Raw genomic sequence first — 20,417 nt, 5'->3', positions numbered from 1 at the left:
GCCCTGGGACTCTGACAAAGCAATCTATCATCCTGTCTGGCTCAGCCAGTTTGACCACACTGAGTCCAAGGAAGCTAATGGACCCACTGGACAATTTTGTCTTTGTGTGGTGGATGCCCCCTCCATTCTGCCACCCCCGTTCCAATGCCCCCTCACAGGCACAGATGTGCTTGACCAGGCCCTCTCTAACCTGGATCCATTTCTTCCTCTGTTTTATTAGATACCAAAAAGTGAAAATGCTTCTTTTTGTAATGTATTACAATATTTTAAATTACAAATTATATTCTCAGCTGACAACCTGAGTGAATTATTGAATAAAAAAAATGAAAATGCATTTTAGAATGTATTAGTTTTAATGACAGCAGCACTCATGTTGCATGAACTGAACTCCACATGCTTTATCGCCTTAGAGCATTTTGTGTTTCAATGGAAGCAAGAACATCTGACAGTTTATACAAAGAATCACACGGTCAATTCATAACGTAGCTTTATAGACAACATTATTTATTCTCAGGTTTGGATTTTCAATGTCAGATTTTTTATGTGTACACCGTGTAAGACTTTAATACAGAGTGATATCAAAATAAGGGGAATAAAGATGAAAAATAAGAATTAAAGATGAAAATAAGAGTTTGTGAGATAAAGAGCAGGGGAGATAAGAGATAAAAAGAATGGTTAGCATTAGCCTCAGACGTGTCAAGACACATACGCCTCCTGGATTTTCCCTGGAATGACATGCAACGGAATGAAACTCATGAGAGGGAAAAGTATAAAAGAACAAGGGAGGGAGAAGGAGAGAAAGTGCAGAAGAAAGGGGGGAAAAGAAGTGGACTTAAGAGTATTTTAGTCCTTGCTTGCAGGGATTTTCAAACAGAGGGCGATTTCACAGCAGTTTTGTCTCGCAATCAAAGGCAGCATTATATATTCTTTTCATACTTTTCCTCGGTCAGGTAACACATTTGTCATATTGCACAATGTTCTATGCAGTTGATAAATCATGTGGTATAGGACATGTCACCATACTATCAGAAATGTTTGGAAAGTTCCTCACCGCCTTTTTTGGATATATTTGAGGGAAAAAACAACTGTTAACAAATGCTGATTTAATAATAAACGTAATGAATGAATGTAAAACAAAAAAGACCCAATAACAAAGTGAGCAACCAATCAGAAACACAGTGATTTTGATCTCCTGAGGCTTAAACACAACACACTCTATCCATTCTTGGTTCATGAAGTTAGACAAGGTAAAATTACTTGCAATTCAGTAAGTGAGCCAAATTAAATTAGAAACTGCTCTAATGGATTCAAAAAAAAAAAAGTTTGTTATTCACTAAAAAAAAACTCACTTATAGTTATATTCACTTGGGAATCAGACTTCACTGGTTGCACAGTGTTTTTGATTGATTAAAAAAGTACCGTCACATAAGAGTCATTCATTTGAGAATCTGACTTTGCTGTTTACGCATTGTAAAAAAAAAAATTAGGTTTCAAGGTTTCCAGTTCTCGTACTATTCGACTGAACAAACGCACAAACATTAATTTACTATGCCACACATCTTCCTTTACAGCAGGGACTACCAGACAAATGTTACGTCAACTAATTAATATTCATACGCCTGATAAAGTTTATAATATGTCCCCTCCCACTTTTCAGATCATTCCTGGTTTCTGCTGAAAACTGATACAAGGATTAAGGCAGACACAACATGAGCAGGTCATCTATATATCATGCATGATCCAAATACACAGGTAAAGCCCCACTGCGTGTTTTTGCATGCGTGTGTGTGTGTGTGTGTGTGTGTGTGTGTGTGTGTGTGTGTGTGTGTGTGTGTGTGTGTGTGTGTGTGTGTGTGTGTGTGTGTGTGTGTGTGTGTGTGTGTGTGTGTGTGTGTGTGTGTGTGTGTGTGTGTGTGTGTGTGTGTGTGTGTGTGTGTGTGTGTTGTATGAGCTCATGCAACAGACTAGAGACAGCAGCACCCATCAGGGATAGGTTCCTGTTCAGAGCACAAACAGACACGGTTCACAACCCCCACTGTGAAACAAACAGTCCAGAGCCTCTGCCAGGATCTCATCTCACACTTACACACACACACACGAGTGAATGCATGCGGCATACGACAGATCACACAAGCAGTCCAGAGCAAGACGTCTCAATCAAACAACAAACATAATTCCCAAAGGATGACAACACATTCTCTGCTGCACAGGTGCAAAGACATGGTGACAAAGAGGGAAAAGAGCTTAAAGCTGAATTCAGGATGGAATTAGACACAGATGGCCGAAGAGAAGACCTCAGGATGGAGAGATATTTGCTTTTTAAGTCCGCTAATCAAGGAGAAAAGAGAACTAATCAACCCGTATTACAGAGATCAGATGTGCCGCCCGGGACGGAGTCAAACGGACAGCCAACGCTCTTCCCCTAAACATGCACAGCCGTTTCGTTCTTTCTTTACCCATTTTGAGACGATAAATTATCCATTAGATTTCATCATATCTTACTAAGGCAATTACATCAAGAAAATGATAGCGCATTTGGAATCAATTATGCATGCCCTTGGCCGGAGACCAGAGGCTGGGAAGTCGGAAAGGGCAGATCCACTCCGCACATGCACACACACAAACACACACACACCCATACATGCAAAGAAACCCATACTACACCGTGCTACACACACACACACACTCACACACACACACACACACACACACAAATAAAAAAAGACCCTGGATCTCACAGATGTGCCCCATCAGTTCATCTTACTGCCTAAAAAGTTCATGCACTTAATAATTTATTTGTGTTCTGGATACGGTTTCCCAGCTGAATATTAACAACTTTGAAGCGTGCTCACAGCCAGGGTAGGGCTAAAGGAGTCCGGAGGAAACAGCGCCTGCCGAGTCCCACCGGCCCGAGTCCATTCTCCTCCCCCTCCTCTCCTGAAACCAGCGTGACCGTCCGAGGAATGAACCAAGCAGCCGTGCCACACACAACTTACTTTTACCCTGATTAAGAATTCTTTTTCATTGCAATGTAGGTTTCAGTGCTCCCTCGAAGCATTTTTGACATCAACCGACGAGGAGAGAAAGGAAAAGGAACAAAAAAAAACTTAATATGCAAAATATTTTAAATGATTTCCCTTTGGGTTTTCTTTTAATTATAATTATTATAATTTCATTTTAAATTTTATTTATTTCAGCTCCCTTCCTCTAATTGCTCATTATAGTGTATGCATTATAATGCATTTATTTGATTGACATTTTTTGTCCACAAGCAGCCTCTTCCTGGTTCAATTACATATGACAGTCTCTCTTTTGGGAAATGCATACACTGAGATGTGTGTGCATTTCCATATGGGCTCCTCCGACTGTACGAGTGCATGTTTGAGATCTGGAACCATTACAGCCACATGTCCACATGTGGAGGGACACACGCGACGTGCTGAAAGATTTAATTAATTTCCCTCAGCATGTTAACAGAGAGCCTCACTTAGTAAGACAAATCACTCTCAGAAAATGGCACTAGCATTTGAATCCCAGCAAGTGTGTGTGTGTGTGTGTTTGGGGGGGTGCTCAACATCTGCTTCCTCGTTGGGAAGGGGGTTTACGGTGGGTTTGGAGCAGAAAAAAAAATGTGTGAATGTTTTCATATGCAGAAGGTAGAATCGTCCTCCGTGTGTGTGTAATTTGAGTGGTTAGACGAGGCTCTCACTGCTATCTCTGCAGTGTGTTACAGCGCAGGGCTGAGCCGGGTCTGATCAGCAGTGATTAAGTGCGCCGCTGTATGCAAAGTGCATTAATGAGGGTGTGCAGAGTCATCAAGTAAATTAAATATGTCAAATCTCCCGGTGAACTTTCAATCTTCACATACAAAATGCTGCTTTCATTTACATCCTCCATTTCTCGCTCAAAATCCAGATGAAAAAAAAAGCAAAGCACAGAAGCAATTTATACCTTTGCTTCTTTTCTCTTTTTTTTACGCAGGACCCCCTCCCCTGTGGAAGCATGCACACACACACACATACACTTACAAACACACGCATGCTTTCTCATACACGGCTCCCTGCAGAAGGTCTGACAGGCCGTGCTGATGTGTTCAGAATGCGTATGGTAATAGGCCAATCAAAAATGCAAAACAATTGGCAATTACTGAGAAGACCTAATGGTCATTAGAATTTACAACTAGGTAATGAACTAAAGTCTGCCCACACCATGCATATTCATAAAGCAATTTAGGCTTTGAAGATTAAAGAAGTGCTTAAAATTCAAATGAGCCTGAGCAAATTATCAGTAAGATTCAGTCAGGAAGTAGCGGTGTGTGTGTGTGTGTGTGTGTGTGTGTGTGTGTGTGTGTGTGTGTGTGTGTGTGTGTGTGTGTGTGTGTGTGTGTGTGTGTGTGTGTGTGTGTGTGTGTGTGTGTGTGTGTGTGTGTGTGTGTGTGTGTGTGTGTGGTGTGTGTGTGTGTGTGTGTCGCCAGCACATGTTTTTACGAGTAGATGTTGCACCATTTTCCTCAAGTTTGTTAACAGGAAAATCTGCCCAGTGTGTGTGTGTGTGTGTGTGTGTGTGTGTGTGTGTGTGTGTGTGTGTGTGTGTGTGTGTGTGTGTGTGTGTGTGTGTGTGTGTGTGTGTGTGTGTGTGTGTGTGTGTGTGTGTGTGAGCCCCGTGGGCCTGACGGAGGCTAGTGAGGGTCTAGGTGTGAGCTCAGAGACCAATCAACACAATAATGGCTGCTTAACAAAGCTGGCTCTCAGCTTTACTCGACTCTTCGAAATCTTTATTTGTCTCTGTCCTCTCTTGTTCAGATTTGTTCATTCATAAAGACGAAGCGCTTTTCTGGCAATTGCCGGTTCATTGAGTAAATGGTCATTTGAAAAGCGGTTCAATATTTGTGGCATAGCAAACATCTGACGAGGTAAAGCCGTAACAGCGGTAATAAAACTAGCTTTAGTGGCGATAAAATAATTTGTTAAAATAGAACCATAATCATTTTCCATTCATTATGCAAATTACAGTGCTGATATTATACTTACAATGAAAGCGATTAAATTCAATCAAATAGCAAAATAAATACATTGTATTTATCAAAAAGACAATTTTGCACAAAAAAGTTATTTTGTACTATAAAAATAAATACAAAACGAGAAATCGCTGAGAAATAAACGTCATTATCCTTAACTACACTAACAGAATAAGGTTTTCAGATGAGCGCTCATGGAACGAGAAATCCTTGTCTTCATTAATGAAATGAAAGGTTGATATCTGTGTCTAAATGTACATGGATCAAATATTAGAGCTTCTGTGGTCACAGGTAGATTGAGTCTGTGTGGGCTGCAGCTGGGATCTGGGTGGCTTCATCCCACTCAAATCTAAAAATAAAGCAATTAACTTATTGGCAGGCAGGAGGGGAAAGAGTATGACAGGCCGTCCTGCTCTGGGTGAGGGGTTGTGACCCACATGGATCTCCAACACAGTAAAGAAGAGCATAGTCACCACTGGAACTGACAGAACAACAGAACATTTCTGAGCATTCACATGGATCTATAAACAGTATACACACACACACACATGCATACACACACACACACACACACACACACACATACACACACACACACACACACACGCATACAAAGCTAGAGTGAGCTTATCACACTATGTGAATAAGCAGAAGTCCAATATCAAACACAATAAGAAGAATCAAATAAACAACCAATCAACCTATTGATAAACTGTTTTATTTGCTTATTTTAAAAATCCTAAACAAAGTAACAAAAAAGCTCACAAGAATCCTAATGTAACGTTTCGAGCATATCAGCTCATCAGTCCAACGAAGAGCTGATTTGCTCGAAAACATCACATTGTGTACTTTTTTTGGTCATGCATTGTTGGATGTGCTGGCTTTTCATGTTCCTTTGATATCCTCTGATTAATTTTACATGTATACATTTCAAATAAGAAATCGTTATTAATCTATGAAAGATCTGAGCCCTCGTCACGCAACGCGTCTGCATACCGTCACCGCTGCAGAGTTTAAACCACATACACACACGCAAATGCATGCGCACACACATACACAAACACTACAACCCACTAAAACTAGGCAGGCACCCAATACCAACATGAGCAGAGCAGGCAACCACCCAAATCACACACAAACACGGAGAGGGAGATATACGGACAGCAGCTCCAGTCGTGGCACGCACGTTCTGGAGGACCTCACATGGGTAAGGGGTGTGGAGTGGCTTCAAGTCAAAGTCTGAGTGAAAGGATTTGACGGCGATCCACCATCCTGCAAGAGACGGCCTGTCCTGCTTAAGACTGCTGGTTTTTTTGTACATAACCAGATCAGAAAGTGGGTATAACATCCTGTCTTCACCTGTGTGAGAAATCTGAGGGCACTTCCCTGAGGAAGATTTCATTGCTCCGAGATTGCTCTTTTATAGCTCAGGTGATAACTTTAAGAATTGTAGGATAAATTAAAAATCAAATACAAATTACAGCTCAGATAATTCAGTTATGAGAGAATTTAATAAGAAATAATTGAGTTCCATCTGAGATCTCATTTTGATTGCAAACCTTGGTATCTTGGCAAATCTGAGCACGGTTTGAAACATTAAACTGGAGAAAAATCTGAGAAGCAAAAAATATCATGCTCTTGTATAGCTCAGTTTCAAGTAACAACTTTAAGAAGGAGGATAAACGAATTTTAGAAGGAAAATATGAGACAAAGTTGATATTTTCTCAAATGTTTTGCTAGAAATTTTTTAGGAAAAACCAAAAATAAACACATGAAATCACTTTTAACAGACAAACAAGAAAATTAATGTGGATCAATTCAAATGAAACAAAACTATAGCTCAGATAATTCAGTTCTTGAAGAATTTGATAAGAACTTTGATTTCTTGGCAAATCTGAGCACAATCTGAAATCTCTTCTATGAGATTCCTTTTTTTCTGAATAGATTTCAGAAGAAGAAGAAAAATCGAAATTTAATCACATTGTCGTTTTGAGCAACTTTTGAGATGCTAAAGCGATCTCATTTGTGATTTTTCTTCCCTACAGGTGGAAATCGGACCTCCCTTAATAGATTAGGAGACACAGAATGATAGAAGGAGCGACAAAACAGACAGGAAGGGAGAAGAAAGAAAAAAACACAGAGCGCTCAAGGTGTCTGTAGAGACTCAAGTCCTGCCATCTGTAACCATTAGAGCCCAGATGAATTGATCGTATTGAGCGACCCGGCTGGCGCGGGGGCAAAGCTGGTCAAGGTGACCTCATAGTGGAGTTGTGTCCGCCCGGTGATACCAGGAGAGATAGAGCAAAAAGAAAGAAGACAGAAGTAAAAAATGAACTAGCCTAGCTCTGGTGCAGTGACGAGGCCATCGCATGTGTCTGACAGCGTGTGTGTGTGTAAAAGGTAAACAGAGTAGTGGAGGACACCCCTCCTGAAGCCCACCCGATGCCTCTAGCCCTGCTCTGTGCCAATTTCTCTTTGGCATTGGCCACTGAGGGATGTCCTGCAGTACTAGTGCCAACTCACACACACCTCGCATGCACGGCTGCAGAAAACCACAAACAAACTCACAGGCCTCTCGCAGCCCCACACGCGCGCGCGGCCTAGAAATTCGGCACCATTCCTATCTGTGTTTATAGAAGCTGTCTGTAATCCGCAGAGATTTATAAATATGCTTTGTAGTACATAAACATTTTTATGGACACGTTCCTCTAAAACATCTGACACAATTTGAGAGCTGCAATATGACAGGACCCAGTGGGTCTGTGCGCGTCCACCCACATACAAAAACACGCATTCATGTTGGCACAAACAAAACGAGGAGATCAGACCAGAGGGGAGCTTGAATATCAGCTAAATTATCACAAAATCTCTCCGTAGAGGTATAATCACACTTCTCACGAACCTAAAAATCAAACCCTACACCTTCTAGACCTGCACGTACCTGCGAACAATAACAGCGTTTTACATCGAGCAGACAATCACTTTTATTTTTACATCTAACATCCGGAAGAAAGACAAAGCGATCACTCGAGGTAGTCCAGGAAAGACGGCGTGATCAGGTGGCATTATGGAGATGAGAGAGGAGAGAGCTGGGTATTTCTCCTCTTGCGATGGAGGAGGCGATGCCATTGTCTGCAGGAGGGAGGGACGGGGGGGGGGGGGGTGAGCGTCATTGGGTGCTAAGAGCGTATGAAGGGGTGCGGGGGTGGGAGAACTGAGACGGAGCGGGTGGCACCGTGCCAGGCAGTGCCCGTCTGGCTGCTAAATACCTTTGTTTCCTTGCACGCCAGCTTTGGCGCAAAAAAAAAAAAAAAACAGGTAAAACGGACATGATTTGTAGGGTTTTAAGACTTCAAATATACTTTTTTCATTGAATATCTCTCAATTTCAAGCGAATATAAAAACAATGGTATTGCACAGATAACAATACATATATATATTCTCGTTTCTCTTTTTTTTTTTCCAGGCAACACATAATTCCCAACCCAACAGAAAATGTGTGCTGTAGCCCATTAGATGAGAATGGCGAATGAAAGGAAGCCGTCCACCCCCACAGCACCAAGCCGACTGTATCATGCAAATCAAGCCCGAGGATGCAGAATATCACAATGTTTCTGCGAGGGATGCTGCGAGACACATCTCCACATGCAGCAAAACCGCTCCAAGAGAATTAAACATCATTCTGTGCTATTATTACACCTCATCCCTCTGGAAAAGCTGCACACCTCTCTCACACACACACACACACACACACACACACTCACACACACACACACTCACTCACATATTCAGTAATGCTATTTTTCTCAGATCAGACGTGAGATGGTACGTATAGAGGGACTGGATACAAACACATACAGACACACATGGGCATACAACAGCACGGTTTTCTTTGAAAGGGAAGACGGGTCTTGTGTGTGAAGAAATCCTGTCGGTGAAAGGAAATAAAGGTTTGGAAAATTAGACCCCCCCCCTCGCTCAAATTCGAATACATATTCATAAAGAGTCTCTTTCAAGGCACCATCGCCGTTCGGGTAAGACATGTCTCTTTGTCACTTCCTTATAATTCATTTTCCTGATTGTAAAAAAAAAAAAGGACATGCAAGGTTTGGGTGTTGCCCCCAATATTAAGCCGTGACAACGCGCACACACACACCTGCACAAATAAAATGATCTTGTGACACTGAGCTGCCTCTGTATACATGCATATTTCCACATGTGCCGTCTATTACGTCTGTCACACACACACACTGCCATGCTACACGGGGCGGTTTAGAAAATAAAAGCAACTGTCGCGGTAGCCTCGGCTCTCATTGATGACTGAACGTCAGCTAACGCTGCTCCTCACAAGTCCTCTTAAAAAACGATCAGTGTCAGCACACTCGCAGCTGAACTCCAGAAGGGCGCTTTGATGATAATTATGATCATGACAGATCGTCAAGCTCCAGATAATATGTGATTTTAAAAAAGGAGGAAGAAGAAAAAAAAACAATAAGGGGAAAAAAAGCTTAAATTGCTGGGGTCTTTGTTAAGCCACTCATTTGGGTCACATTTTGGCACAGAAAATTGCAGGCAGCTCACATGCCAGACAATCGCACACAGTGTAATTGATTCAATATTAATTGGATGCCCCTGATTTACATTGACTGTTACAGCCATATGCATAGCAGAGAGGGAAAGAGTGACAAAATGGGTGAGCGAGCGAGCAGGAGAGCTAGAGGCATTAAAAACCCACCCAGCAAAGGCCATTTAAAAAACAATTATCTGTATTGAGGTCCGTTCTGCATGGCGGCAGTGTTAGTCCGATTTAATCTGCCGATTTATTGGAGAGCAGTCATAATTTCTGAAGGGCTGCCATAGCGAAAGACAGAGTCTTGAAAATCGCTTGATAAAAAAAAAAAGTTCAGAGCTCCAAATGGCCCCCATATCGCGAGCCAAAGCGAATTCAATCTGTTCCATCGCCATGTTTTTGGACAACGCGTTGCGAAACAGAAGATCATAGGATGTTACTCTGCATAATTTTTACATTTCATCAGACGTCTTACATTGTGAAGCAAAGGACACGATGCAGATTATATCAAGAGAGCATATTCAAAGCTCTGGGAGCAGCATTAATTCAACTAGACACTTTTGTGACAACCTGTCTAATTTTTTGCCATTTGCAGGGAACTGGCGGCTCCAAATTTTCATTTAGAGATTAAGAATATAATAAATACATTGTGTCTGTATCAAATCACAGCATGGGAGAGGAGAGGGTCTCAGTCTTCTCTAAGGCCCTCTCACCAGGATGCATTGTGCTATTTGGGGTAATAGACAGCCACACACATGTGTATTCCCACTTTCTATGCTCACACAGCAAGTCCATTCCTCTGTGGCAGGTACTGCTTTTCCTCACACTGAGCTGCTCTATATGGAAATGGAGTTGTTACATCACACATAACAATTTCCTTATTTGGTCATCTGAACTACACCATAATGATCCCTCTTAAAATAGATCAAATGAAATAAAATACATAAAACTAAACATTAATAATAAAGACAATAAATCAAATTAAAATAATATATAAACGGATAAAAGTTAAGAATAAAAATAATGTAAAAACTAAATATTTTTAAATAATAATATTTAAAAAAGTATTAATAGAAAGAGTGTACATAAAAAATCTTTAAAAAATAAAATATAACACTAAAATGAATATTAGATAGAATATATGTCACAAGAATCCATACATAAATAACGGAACAAATGTTTTTCTTTAAAGTGTTATCACCTTCAGTTTTGTGATGTTCTAGCCCACCTCTAACCCAGGTACAGATACACGCACACTATCACAAAGAATTCTAGTTTACATATTCATGGTAAGCTGCAGTCATAACTAACCTTGAATGTGTTATGTCTGAAATCGTCTATAATATGGCTAATTAATATCTCTTCTCTGTCTGACCTGCCATGGCAGCATATTCGGTAACATGCTGAGAAGCTGTTATGGTCCTTCTCACAAAATTGTTGAAAAAAAAAAATAATAACAAGCACACATAATACCAGTGACCCAACGCTATCAGCTGAACCCTGATACATTATGATGTAAATGAGTTTAATAACCCAGTTTAGCGGCTGACAGAAACAAGAGACGTGTGCGATAGCCGGCTCGCATAAAGGTTGTATAATTTGTGCTGAAACTGCATCAACATGCTTAAAACAAAGAGGGCAAGCAGACACAAATGACCCAGTTCAGCCTCCATATCTGATCAAATTGAAACGTACTATAGCACAGCAACGAATACGTTTTATATGCACACAAACTACACAAATGCATTTTCTCGATCTCAAAAATATGCAAGTGGGAACTGTTGGAAAACAACTTGATACTTGAACTTAGCCGCCGATAATTAGCCCAGAGCAAAGGGTCAAGTCCAAATGACTGTTGATGGGGCTAACCGGACCCAGACGCTTCCTGGAACCTGATCTTTGAGGCAGACCAGAGAATGGCCAAACGCAAAGCCAGGGCAGAAAAACAGACTGGAAAGTCTCACTCTCACATTTTCTACATTTAAAAAACAGCCACTCTAAATCGCCCCACCAGCCCAAGACACTCATGGACACATAATAGCACGCCAACAACTTAATTTCACTTAACGCTCAGCTTAAGGAAGATTAGACTTATGCTGCTATAAGATTCCAGCGTTTTCTTTTCTTTTTATAAAGTTGTTTACAGTGGAAATTAGGAGCTTGTTTTTTATGACTGTATTTTCTGTTTTATATAGTGCAAGTCAACCTCTAATTAAAATGCACATCCACGAAACTCAAACAATTAATTAGCGTTGTATTATTGTTCCCCGGCAAACCAAAATAACCAAACGGCCTTCCATTTCCTTTCCTTTTTTGACAGAAAGTGAAAATGTGCAGGCGTGCATTTATACGGATAAGATGTGGCCGTGCAAGAACCCACAACGAAATCAAGATACATCTGTCGAGACCACATGAGAGAGGCTGTGCAGCACAGAGAGGCATTTCCCATGAGTCTGTGGACACACACCGAGGGGGATGGCCTCTCCTGTCACAGCAAGGACTCCTCGAACCGCCCCTCCAGTGCCAAATTCTCCCCCTCTCAATCCCTCTTTTTCTCCCAGTAGGGATGAGCGGCCCGTCGTGCCATTAAGAACACACCCTTTGCACTCTTGCTTTGGCGGCCAGTAACAAAACTGCAACTTTTAAGTCAAAGTCTGCAACTATGGGCCTCGAGGGGAGTGGACGACAAGTTACCAGAGAAAAGGGATTTTAAAAAACACAAAGTGCGAATGTGCTAAACCGAAGCATACAGACGGCGGTGGGAATGTGTGATCTACGGTTAGAATCTGAGCTTAATTATCCAAATCCCACAGAGTCCAACTGAAGGAGAAGCTTGATTCAAAGCAGCGATGATCTTGAGATAATAAAGCAGATTTTAAAAGTTTTTTTTTATTTTTGTATGAAGTAATGCCGGTTCCTCTTTTGGTCTTAATAGCTTCTCACTCTGAGGTTTGATTGAATATACCCCCTTCCCCTTCCTGCCCCACAGCTTTTAAATATTCAGCATTCTGATATGTCTCCAGAGCTGGGAACGAGACGCCCCACGGAGGAAGGACATGTGTCTACGATACGTATAGCCCAACTCGGCATCCACCACAAATGTTCCTCAGGCAGACACAAAAAAATACATAAAAATCACATGGGATGAGATTACCTGTAATGGTTTCCTGTTTGGGACAGATTCCTCGAGAAGACGTCGATAAGCAGTCGTCATCCTCCGGCGTGACCTGGACGCCCACCTCCACGGGGTTGGACGCTCTCCTCAGCTCACCATGCGAGGGCGAGGGGGGCTTATCCACTGCTTTGTCCATGCACAAAGTGCCATTGCACTGCTTCCTTTTGTGCTCAATGAAAATAAGGATGTCTCCCAAAGGGAAGTTCATCTGACACTGGCCACAGGTGAGCAGGTCCTGGTCTCCCTCTGGAGATACCTGTACCAGCCCGCGCTGTTCCTGCCTCTCCTCCGAGACCACGGCTGACAGGGGCTCGGCTGCACACAGGAAGAATCCATATGCGACACAGAGGGAACGAAAAGCAGAGGGAATATTAGAGACTGGGTGCTGTAATGAACGCAGGCAAGATGAGGGAGCACATATATATAAGGACAAAAAGCAACAACAAAAACACATTTTATGCTCCACATCAAACTCCCACCATTTTAATTTCGTTTTTAATTTCAGATCTATTAAATGTAATTACCTCACACAAGTTATAAATAATAATAATAATAAACGTACAAAAAAATCAATTAGTCATTGCCAGTTGAACTTCAATGAACAAGTACAAAAACAAGATTCCCATAACTAACAGCAAGGGCATGAGGTTTTATTAACATTTAATTTATTAAATGTAAAAGTAACATAATTTTGTTCTACCTGTTTTGGTTCATTAACATTGTGTCTAAAACTGCAGTACATTCATCTCAGACTCCTGACTCTTTGTTTCACTCAACGATACACACATCTGGATCGTGAAATGACTGCATGGACAACACGTGTATATCCAGCATACCCAACACAGTCACAGCTGCAGCAATACATGCTTCACGCTTTTTCCCCTCACGACAAAGTTAGCTATAAGGTTCACACACACATTCGGGTGTTTTATAATGATTGTTTAGTGAAAGCTTTTGCGCAGAGGTTACACTAGCTTGCTAACGGTTAAGAATCTTGACCTTCTTTATAAGCTGCCAATTTCATGCTTTAATGAACCTAAAACCACAGAGAATCAAAAAATAGATTTTAATTTTAGTGGGTGATGATTGGTACAGATTTTGATAAAAAGGTGTTGGGATCATGTGCAGGTCGGATAAATTTACCTCAGCCCAGTCTGGGGCAGCTATTGAGGGGAAGATGTGGAGAACGTCCTAGACGTGCTTATCAGGGAAATATCCCACGCATTTGCACGTGAAATAACAAAGACGAAGTGTGATAATTCTCCATTCTCTATGGAGTATAATGCTTTTCGACATTGTTTTAAGTTTAAATGCTCACCATACAAATAAATATAAGAAAGCCTAAGCGATCAAAAGTGAACTCAAACTATTTTAATTATCATAGATACAGAGTGATTCTTCATTGTGATATTGATTCGTAATGAATTCGTATTGTGATAAAACAGAGATAATCGATATATGCAAAACTTCAGACATTATTTAATAATACCGAGCGAGTATTATAAAGTTACATTTCAGTTAAAATAAGTCACAATAAAATAGCAGCCTATATTCAACACTTAATTTAGCTATAACAATTATATACTTATTTTACTATCGCAGCTGCAATATAAAGATATCCGTACATGCACATTTTTTATTATATTAAAGAAACTTTATACGACTGGTCTTGTATAAATAAACAACGATTCTGTAAATATGTTGCAAAGTAATATTCGACAATCTAGACATTTAAAAAAAATCGAATAATAAGTTGGCTCAGAAAGTGTGGAAACTGTGGAAAAGTGTTTCATATTGAGTTTTCCCAACTGTTTTAAATTCCACTACACTCAGCGCTGGCAAGGATATTACATTCAAACTGTTTTTAAAATCTAAATATATTTAGATATTTCAAATCAATTCAAGTGTCTGAAATCAAAAGAAGCTTAATGCCAAAAAACAATGATAACATTTTCAAATAGTTCTCCTCTGAAAAGTAGGCTATCTCTGTGTGTATGAACGTGGACATTTAAAGCTGGTTTTGAATGAAATAATAAATAAAAAAATATAATAACAATAACAGCTCATTCGTTACAGTTTCTCATTCGCTTTAAAAAATAACTGCCTTCTGTGTAATTATGAATTAGATAGCAAAGTTTATCATGATTGACATTTGGTCTATACTGCCTAATCCTCATTGTTAGTTTGCTTGATCTACTAGGGTACAAAAATACAAGGTATAAAAATTCTACATGTCATGCCAGGTCAGGACGGGGTTAAAAAAAAACAGTTACCAGTTCATATACAATACGTTTCGCGCTTGCTAACATATGGTCAAAAATAGATAAAGATAGCGGTGAAAGTGATCGGGTTCGAGTCTAGTTTATGATCGTCGTCTGCCCCCTAGCGGTGAGTTTCTGCCATGTACAGCAGCAGCAGCAGCGAGCACACGGAGTAACCCGCGCTCAGATCCCACAGCCTGTGTGTGGAAACCCAATAATGTTACACGATACTTTACAATGTTACAACAACTCGGGATTTGTGTCAAACATGTTTATCTAATAAAACGCGGACTGATACTTTTGTAGCTTTACATTTGAGGTGAATATCTAAAAGACTGGAGCTAAAACGTTTTCGTTTCGTCGTCTTCCTGACAACATTTCAGGTCTATAAAATACAAAGCACACTTTGTTTACATAAATGCAACTTACCACATAACTTAAAGACATGTTTAGGACAAATTAAATAATTATAAAGATAATTCTACGAATAGTAGCCTAGCAGTAGGCTACAAATGTGTGCATACAAAAAAAGCAAACCTGACTGGGTTTCTCGATACATTTGTATCTAAATAGTTGTAGCCTATTACATTTAGGTTTCGTCTTACCTTTGCCACCGACATTTAAGACAAAATCAGGCCTACGTGAAATTTAATGTATCCTTGCAAATGCACTCGAAACGGCAAAGAGTGTAGCGTAAAATCGTCTCCTACTGCTTTTAAGCGAAAGCCCAAACGAGTAGATCAGAATCGCGTTTTGCTTCAAATGTAAGAAAAGCTTAAGTTTCAAATTCAAGCAGATTTTATATGCAAACGGGTTTCTCTGCAATGTTAGTCTCACACAGGCGACTATGCGTGCTCTATTTGCTGGCAGTGGGTAGTACGCGCACGCGGCGCTTGTAAACAGTCGGACACGAGATTTTTCCCAATCAAAATTCACTTCCACTCTTTGAAAATCTTCCAAAAATAGTGCGTGAGGGGGGAAATCCTGCCCAGAATCACAGACAGACAGCGTTACGGGACATTCCACGAGATGTGAGCGCAAATAAGCGAGCGAAAGCCAGCGTGCATATACCCACCACAGTCCGGTATATGTGAGCGCTTGCTCTTAAGTGGTCAAAGCGACTGGGGCACGAGAGCCAAGACATATGCGCCTAAACACAGAGTCGGCATGAACTTCTCCAAGTATAGCAATGGAAAGCAAACTTTTCAGGCATTTCGGCGGACGAAGGTGCGCGTAAAGGCATTTCAGAGATGGGAGCGCTCTCTTCTCTAAAGTCCACTTGATCTGCGCTGTCCAGTGTCCAGTGTGTCTTCACTGAGAATTACGCTCCTCTCCAGCAACTCAACACTACAGAACGGAGCCAAAAACAGGTAAACGGAACGGGAACAACATATATTTGTCTTTACTTACGCGAAAAATCCCGTTTGCTTAAGTGCTGGGGTTTGCCTTGCTTGCGGCGAGACATGGTGGTTGGTGGTGGCTTTCAGCTCGGTTCACATCGGGAGAGCCGGGTTAGAAGGGAGACTCCAGAGAAAATATCTTCATCAATGCCTTTGACATCCAAAATAAATTAGAAATAATACAAAGATGGCGCAGGGAAGATGGATTGTGGGATAGCCGTCATGGCTTTTTTGAAAAGAGAGAGAGAGAGATGAAAAAATGGCAAAAGCCCCCCTGAGCTGCAAGTTCAAGTGCGGACGTGACGTCCCTGCGAACTTGAACGTCAGGAGATGGATGGACATAGACATACAGAACATGGGCAGGGCAAAGCCGTGGAGTGGGAGGAGGGAGTGGAAATAACAAAACCAATGGACACTCATTAGGGGCTGGACATGAAAAATAGACCCGAAGAAGCCAATGGACAGAAAGATCAGGGGGCCGGACAAGAGGCGAGAGAGAGAGAGAGCGAGAGACACGCACACACTGAAAGAGAGAGAGGGGGGAGATATGCTTAATGAAAGCAATGTGCGCTGCGGTGCGCGCGCGTGCGTGTGTGTGTGTGTGTGTGTGTGTGTGTGTGTGTGTGTGTGTGTGTGTGTGTGTGTGTGTGTGTGTGTGTGTGTGTGTGTGTGTGTGTGTGTGTGTGTGTGTGTGTGTGTGTGTGTGTGCGCGCGCGCGCGCGCGCGCGCTGGGGGTGGACGCAGGAAAACAGAGCACGAAAAGCCAATGGACAGGAGATTCAAGGGGGCCGGACATGCTATATATACAAAGAGAGGGGAGAGGGACCTCCTCGCATATAAGGTTTCGTAGTGGACACTGATGGTGCTTCAAACACAGTCACTCAACTCCTGGTCAAACAGTCAGAGGTAGCGCGCAAGCTGCTTCTCGGCGAGACACGATCGGGTTGCATGAACAGGACAGACAGGTTCCGAGTCGGGGCATGTGGGTTCAACCGCCGCGTGCGCTACCACATTCCTCCAGAACAGAAGCCCAGAGAAACTTAAGGGACATCACGTTGAGCGGGATAGGATACTAGCTCGCGCGCTTTGCGAGTGATGTAGGTGGGACTTAAATACTACAAGAGTGTAATTGTAAAAAATATAACAACACACACTGACGAATAGATTGTGGGAGCAGCCCACTAGAAAGAAAGGGGACGGGGTAATAACTTTCAGATGTGTTCAGATTATAGAGAATGGCGACTGGGGGGAGGAGGGGGTGTCAGTAAACCGCCGCGTGGATTTAGAAATATAAAGATGCTGTAAACAGCGCCGATGCATTTGAAATTAAAGAGACATGAAGCGTATAACCGAGCGCGATGACAAGCTTGTTCAATGCATGAGGTGGGAGGAAGAGAGAGACACCCCTGCGAACTAGTAGAAGTACGACTAGACTATAGCGACTGCTCCAGAGACTCAAAGCAGAGGCTGCGTGAACAAGTGACAGTCTGCGGGGAAAAGGCACAATTCAATAGGGAACCGATCGGAACTGAAATCGAATGCTGGAGATAATACGTGACCCGTGAGCGAGCGAGTGAGTGAAACTGCTTTGCAGGCTTATACGCTGACATCTTTGTTTCTGGACCAAGACTGATCGCTGTGTTGATGTGTGTGTGGGGTTTTTTTTTTTTCTCGGCGCGAGGTGTCAGATCTTAACGCGAAAGTTGAGTCAGGTTTGCGCTGGGTAAAAAGGTCAACTCTGCGCGAAGGCTATCTGGGAATGCCAATGGATTCGCTCGACTGTATCACACTGACTGTGCCGATGCTTTTCAGGTCATTGTTCTCAACAAGTGAAAAAGCACCGTATCGATCTGAATTTTGTATATAAAGCCTTTGATTTAGTTTCATTGCAGCGCACTATTCTCCGGCATGCACAAAGAGAGCTGCATTTACAGCAATTTTGTGAGTGCAGCGCGTATTAAAAAAAATCATGTAGGCTAATTATTATGGATAATAATAATGTGTTTTAAGCAAAGAACGATATATTCAAAGAAACATGTTCTTGTGTTTGCTATTATTTGCATATTATAAAAGCTTAGAGATAATTGCATTGGTTTAAAACACCATCGGTTTACTGGATAAAAAGTATCATATGAAGGTTTTCATGCGGAATCAAGCTGTAACACACTTTTTGTCTCTAACTAGGATCTTTATTTTTAAATGTCCAATATTTCTGCGACCGTGCAGCGTGATTGACAGAAATGCACCACAGCCCTTTAGGACCTATCGAGAGGGATCGTGCTCTGTATTTCATGCATCCCACAATAGGACTGCATTGTTAAACCTCGTTCGGAATATTTCATTAAAAAAAAAAAAAAAAAAAAACTTTGTCGAGATAAACTTAAAATTTGTGGGTAGAACTGGTGTTTGAGGTTTGCTGTAGACTGAAACTGAAGGAATATTTCCCCGCGCGTGAATAGCAAATATTGGTGAGGTTAGAGCGCAACGTCTGGAAATAGCGTTTACTTTTGACTGATCTGTCGCTGTGAAGCTTTTGGTGCTGCTGGACAATTTTGAGGACGTTCATGCACTTCTGTAACATTAACCATGGCACCTGCCCACTCAGGCCATTGGATGATGGACCGCCTTTTTTTTTTTTTACATTTTCACTTTTCTTGAGTCTGTCCCGGCTCCCAGGCGGACATTGATCAGCGCAAACGGAGCGTACACCTCCTTCAGGAATGAAAGCTATCAGCCTGCAACAAAACGCCGCGTACAAACAGAATCTCAATATGTAAATGACAATGCGACTGATCCCATCATAAATCAGCCAGACGTTAAATGCATAGCAATATCCATCTCTCCAATGCACGGTCAGGCGCGCTCGCTCGTACAGAATAGGTGCTTTTGTGTTAGAGAGTGACAGAGGAAGCGATTGGAAATGAGAGTGAGAGGAAAGTGCGATGACAGATTCATGCTTAAAATAACGTTTCAGCTCAATGCGCGAGGCCCTGTGGATGACACTAAAAACAGATTACCAAACCTATGACTGTTGCTATAAAATCAATTTATTAAAATGCTACCTTCTTGTAAATAGTATGTTCACTATAGGACTACATGGGGGAAATGGATATTGGTCCATAGGTCAGAGAAGGAAAAACAAGACAGTTACATTTCTTTTGGCCATGTGCTTGCCTTCCACGGGTAGTGGCTCAAGGAAATTGACTGACTGGCCCCTTGGGCACATTTTAATATATGGAAATGACCAAGGGTTTATGCGATAAATCAACGCCCAACGCCCTGTTCATGCTTCACTCCTCTCATTTTCCCACTAGCTCTGGCACTTCATCAGCAGATCTGTTTTCCTGCAACTGTTGTCCAGCGCTGATGTCATGTTGAAAGAGGGGCTTTATTGGCATCAATGTTTTACCAGAGAGATTAGCACCGGGTAAAAACCGTCGCGTGCAGTTTGTGTGCGTATATGAGAGAGACAGAGAGAGCTTTAGTGTTTTCATTAATCTTTACCCAACTTTATCTGTAAAGACTTTTCAGGACAGATATGCTCGTTATGTGTTTCTGGTTGTGATTGATTTATTATGACAAAAGTAAGTTTTCATCGTGTATTCCACTTGAAAACGTGACAGGACTGTTCAAATACGGTATCTTGCCAAATGTATTAAAACTTTTCAAATAAAGTTTTAGTAAAGAGCAGTTCTAACACTAATTCGTGTTAATTAGTGCTAAACAAACTATTATGCAAAATAAAAATACTATTTGTGCATCCTTATTAATGTTTTGTGAATTATGTAGGCCTACTCAAGAAAAAAAATGCTTATTTTTTTATTTTTTTATTGTTATTTTTGTTATATCAATTGCAACGTTTATTTTATTTTATTTCACAATGTCTTTTCTAATTAAAAAAGTGGGCATTACTCTTATGGAAACTTTCTTAAACGACTGCAGTGCAAATATGTTACAGAGAATTGACCCACGTTTTACTGATTCAATCCAAATA

At 41.3% G+C, this 20,417-nt stretch overlaps 1 protein-coding gene across 7 annotated transcripts in view; it reads right to left on the bottom strand.

Annotated features, from left to right (window-relative positions):
* bcl11aa (BCL11 transcription factor A a) overlaps window positions 1–20,417 on the bottom strand; it is a 58,471-nt gene that overhangs the window by 32,618 nt on the left and 5,436 nt on the right. For 4 of the 7 annotated variants that reach the window (XM_079635127.1, XM_079635126.1, XM_079635125.1 and 1 more), the window contains one exon: window positions 12,742–13,077. In XM_079635127.1, coding sequence (XP_079491253.1) covers window positions 12,742–12,970 — 229 coding nt within the window. In that variant the 5' untranslated portion in view covers window positions 12,971–13,077. Of the gene's footprint in view, window positions 1–12,741; window positions 13,078–15,628; window positions 15,933–16,098; window positions 16,310–16,433; window positions 16,749–20,417 lie in introns of those variants that run through there. The other 3 variants (XM_079635124.1, XM_079635130.1, XM_079635128.1) reach the window with 3 other exon arrangements.

The sequence above is a fragment of the Phoxinus phoxinus genome, assembly GCF_949152265.1.
Source record: "Phoxinus phoxinus genome assembly, chromosome: 14".
Lineage (NCBI taxonomy): Eukaryota > Metazoa > Chordata > Actinopteri > Cypriniformes > Leuciscidae > Phoxinus > Phoxinus phoxinus.
Note: the sequence above shows the minus strand (reverse complement) of the source record. Positions and strands in the feature narration are given on the sequence as shown.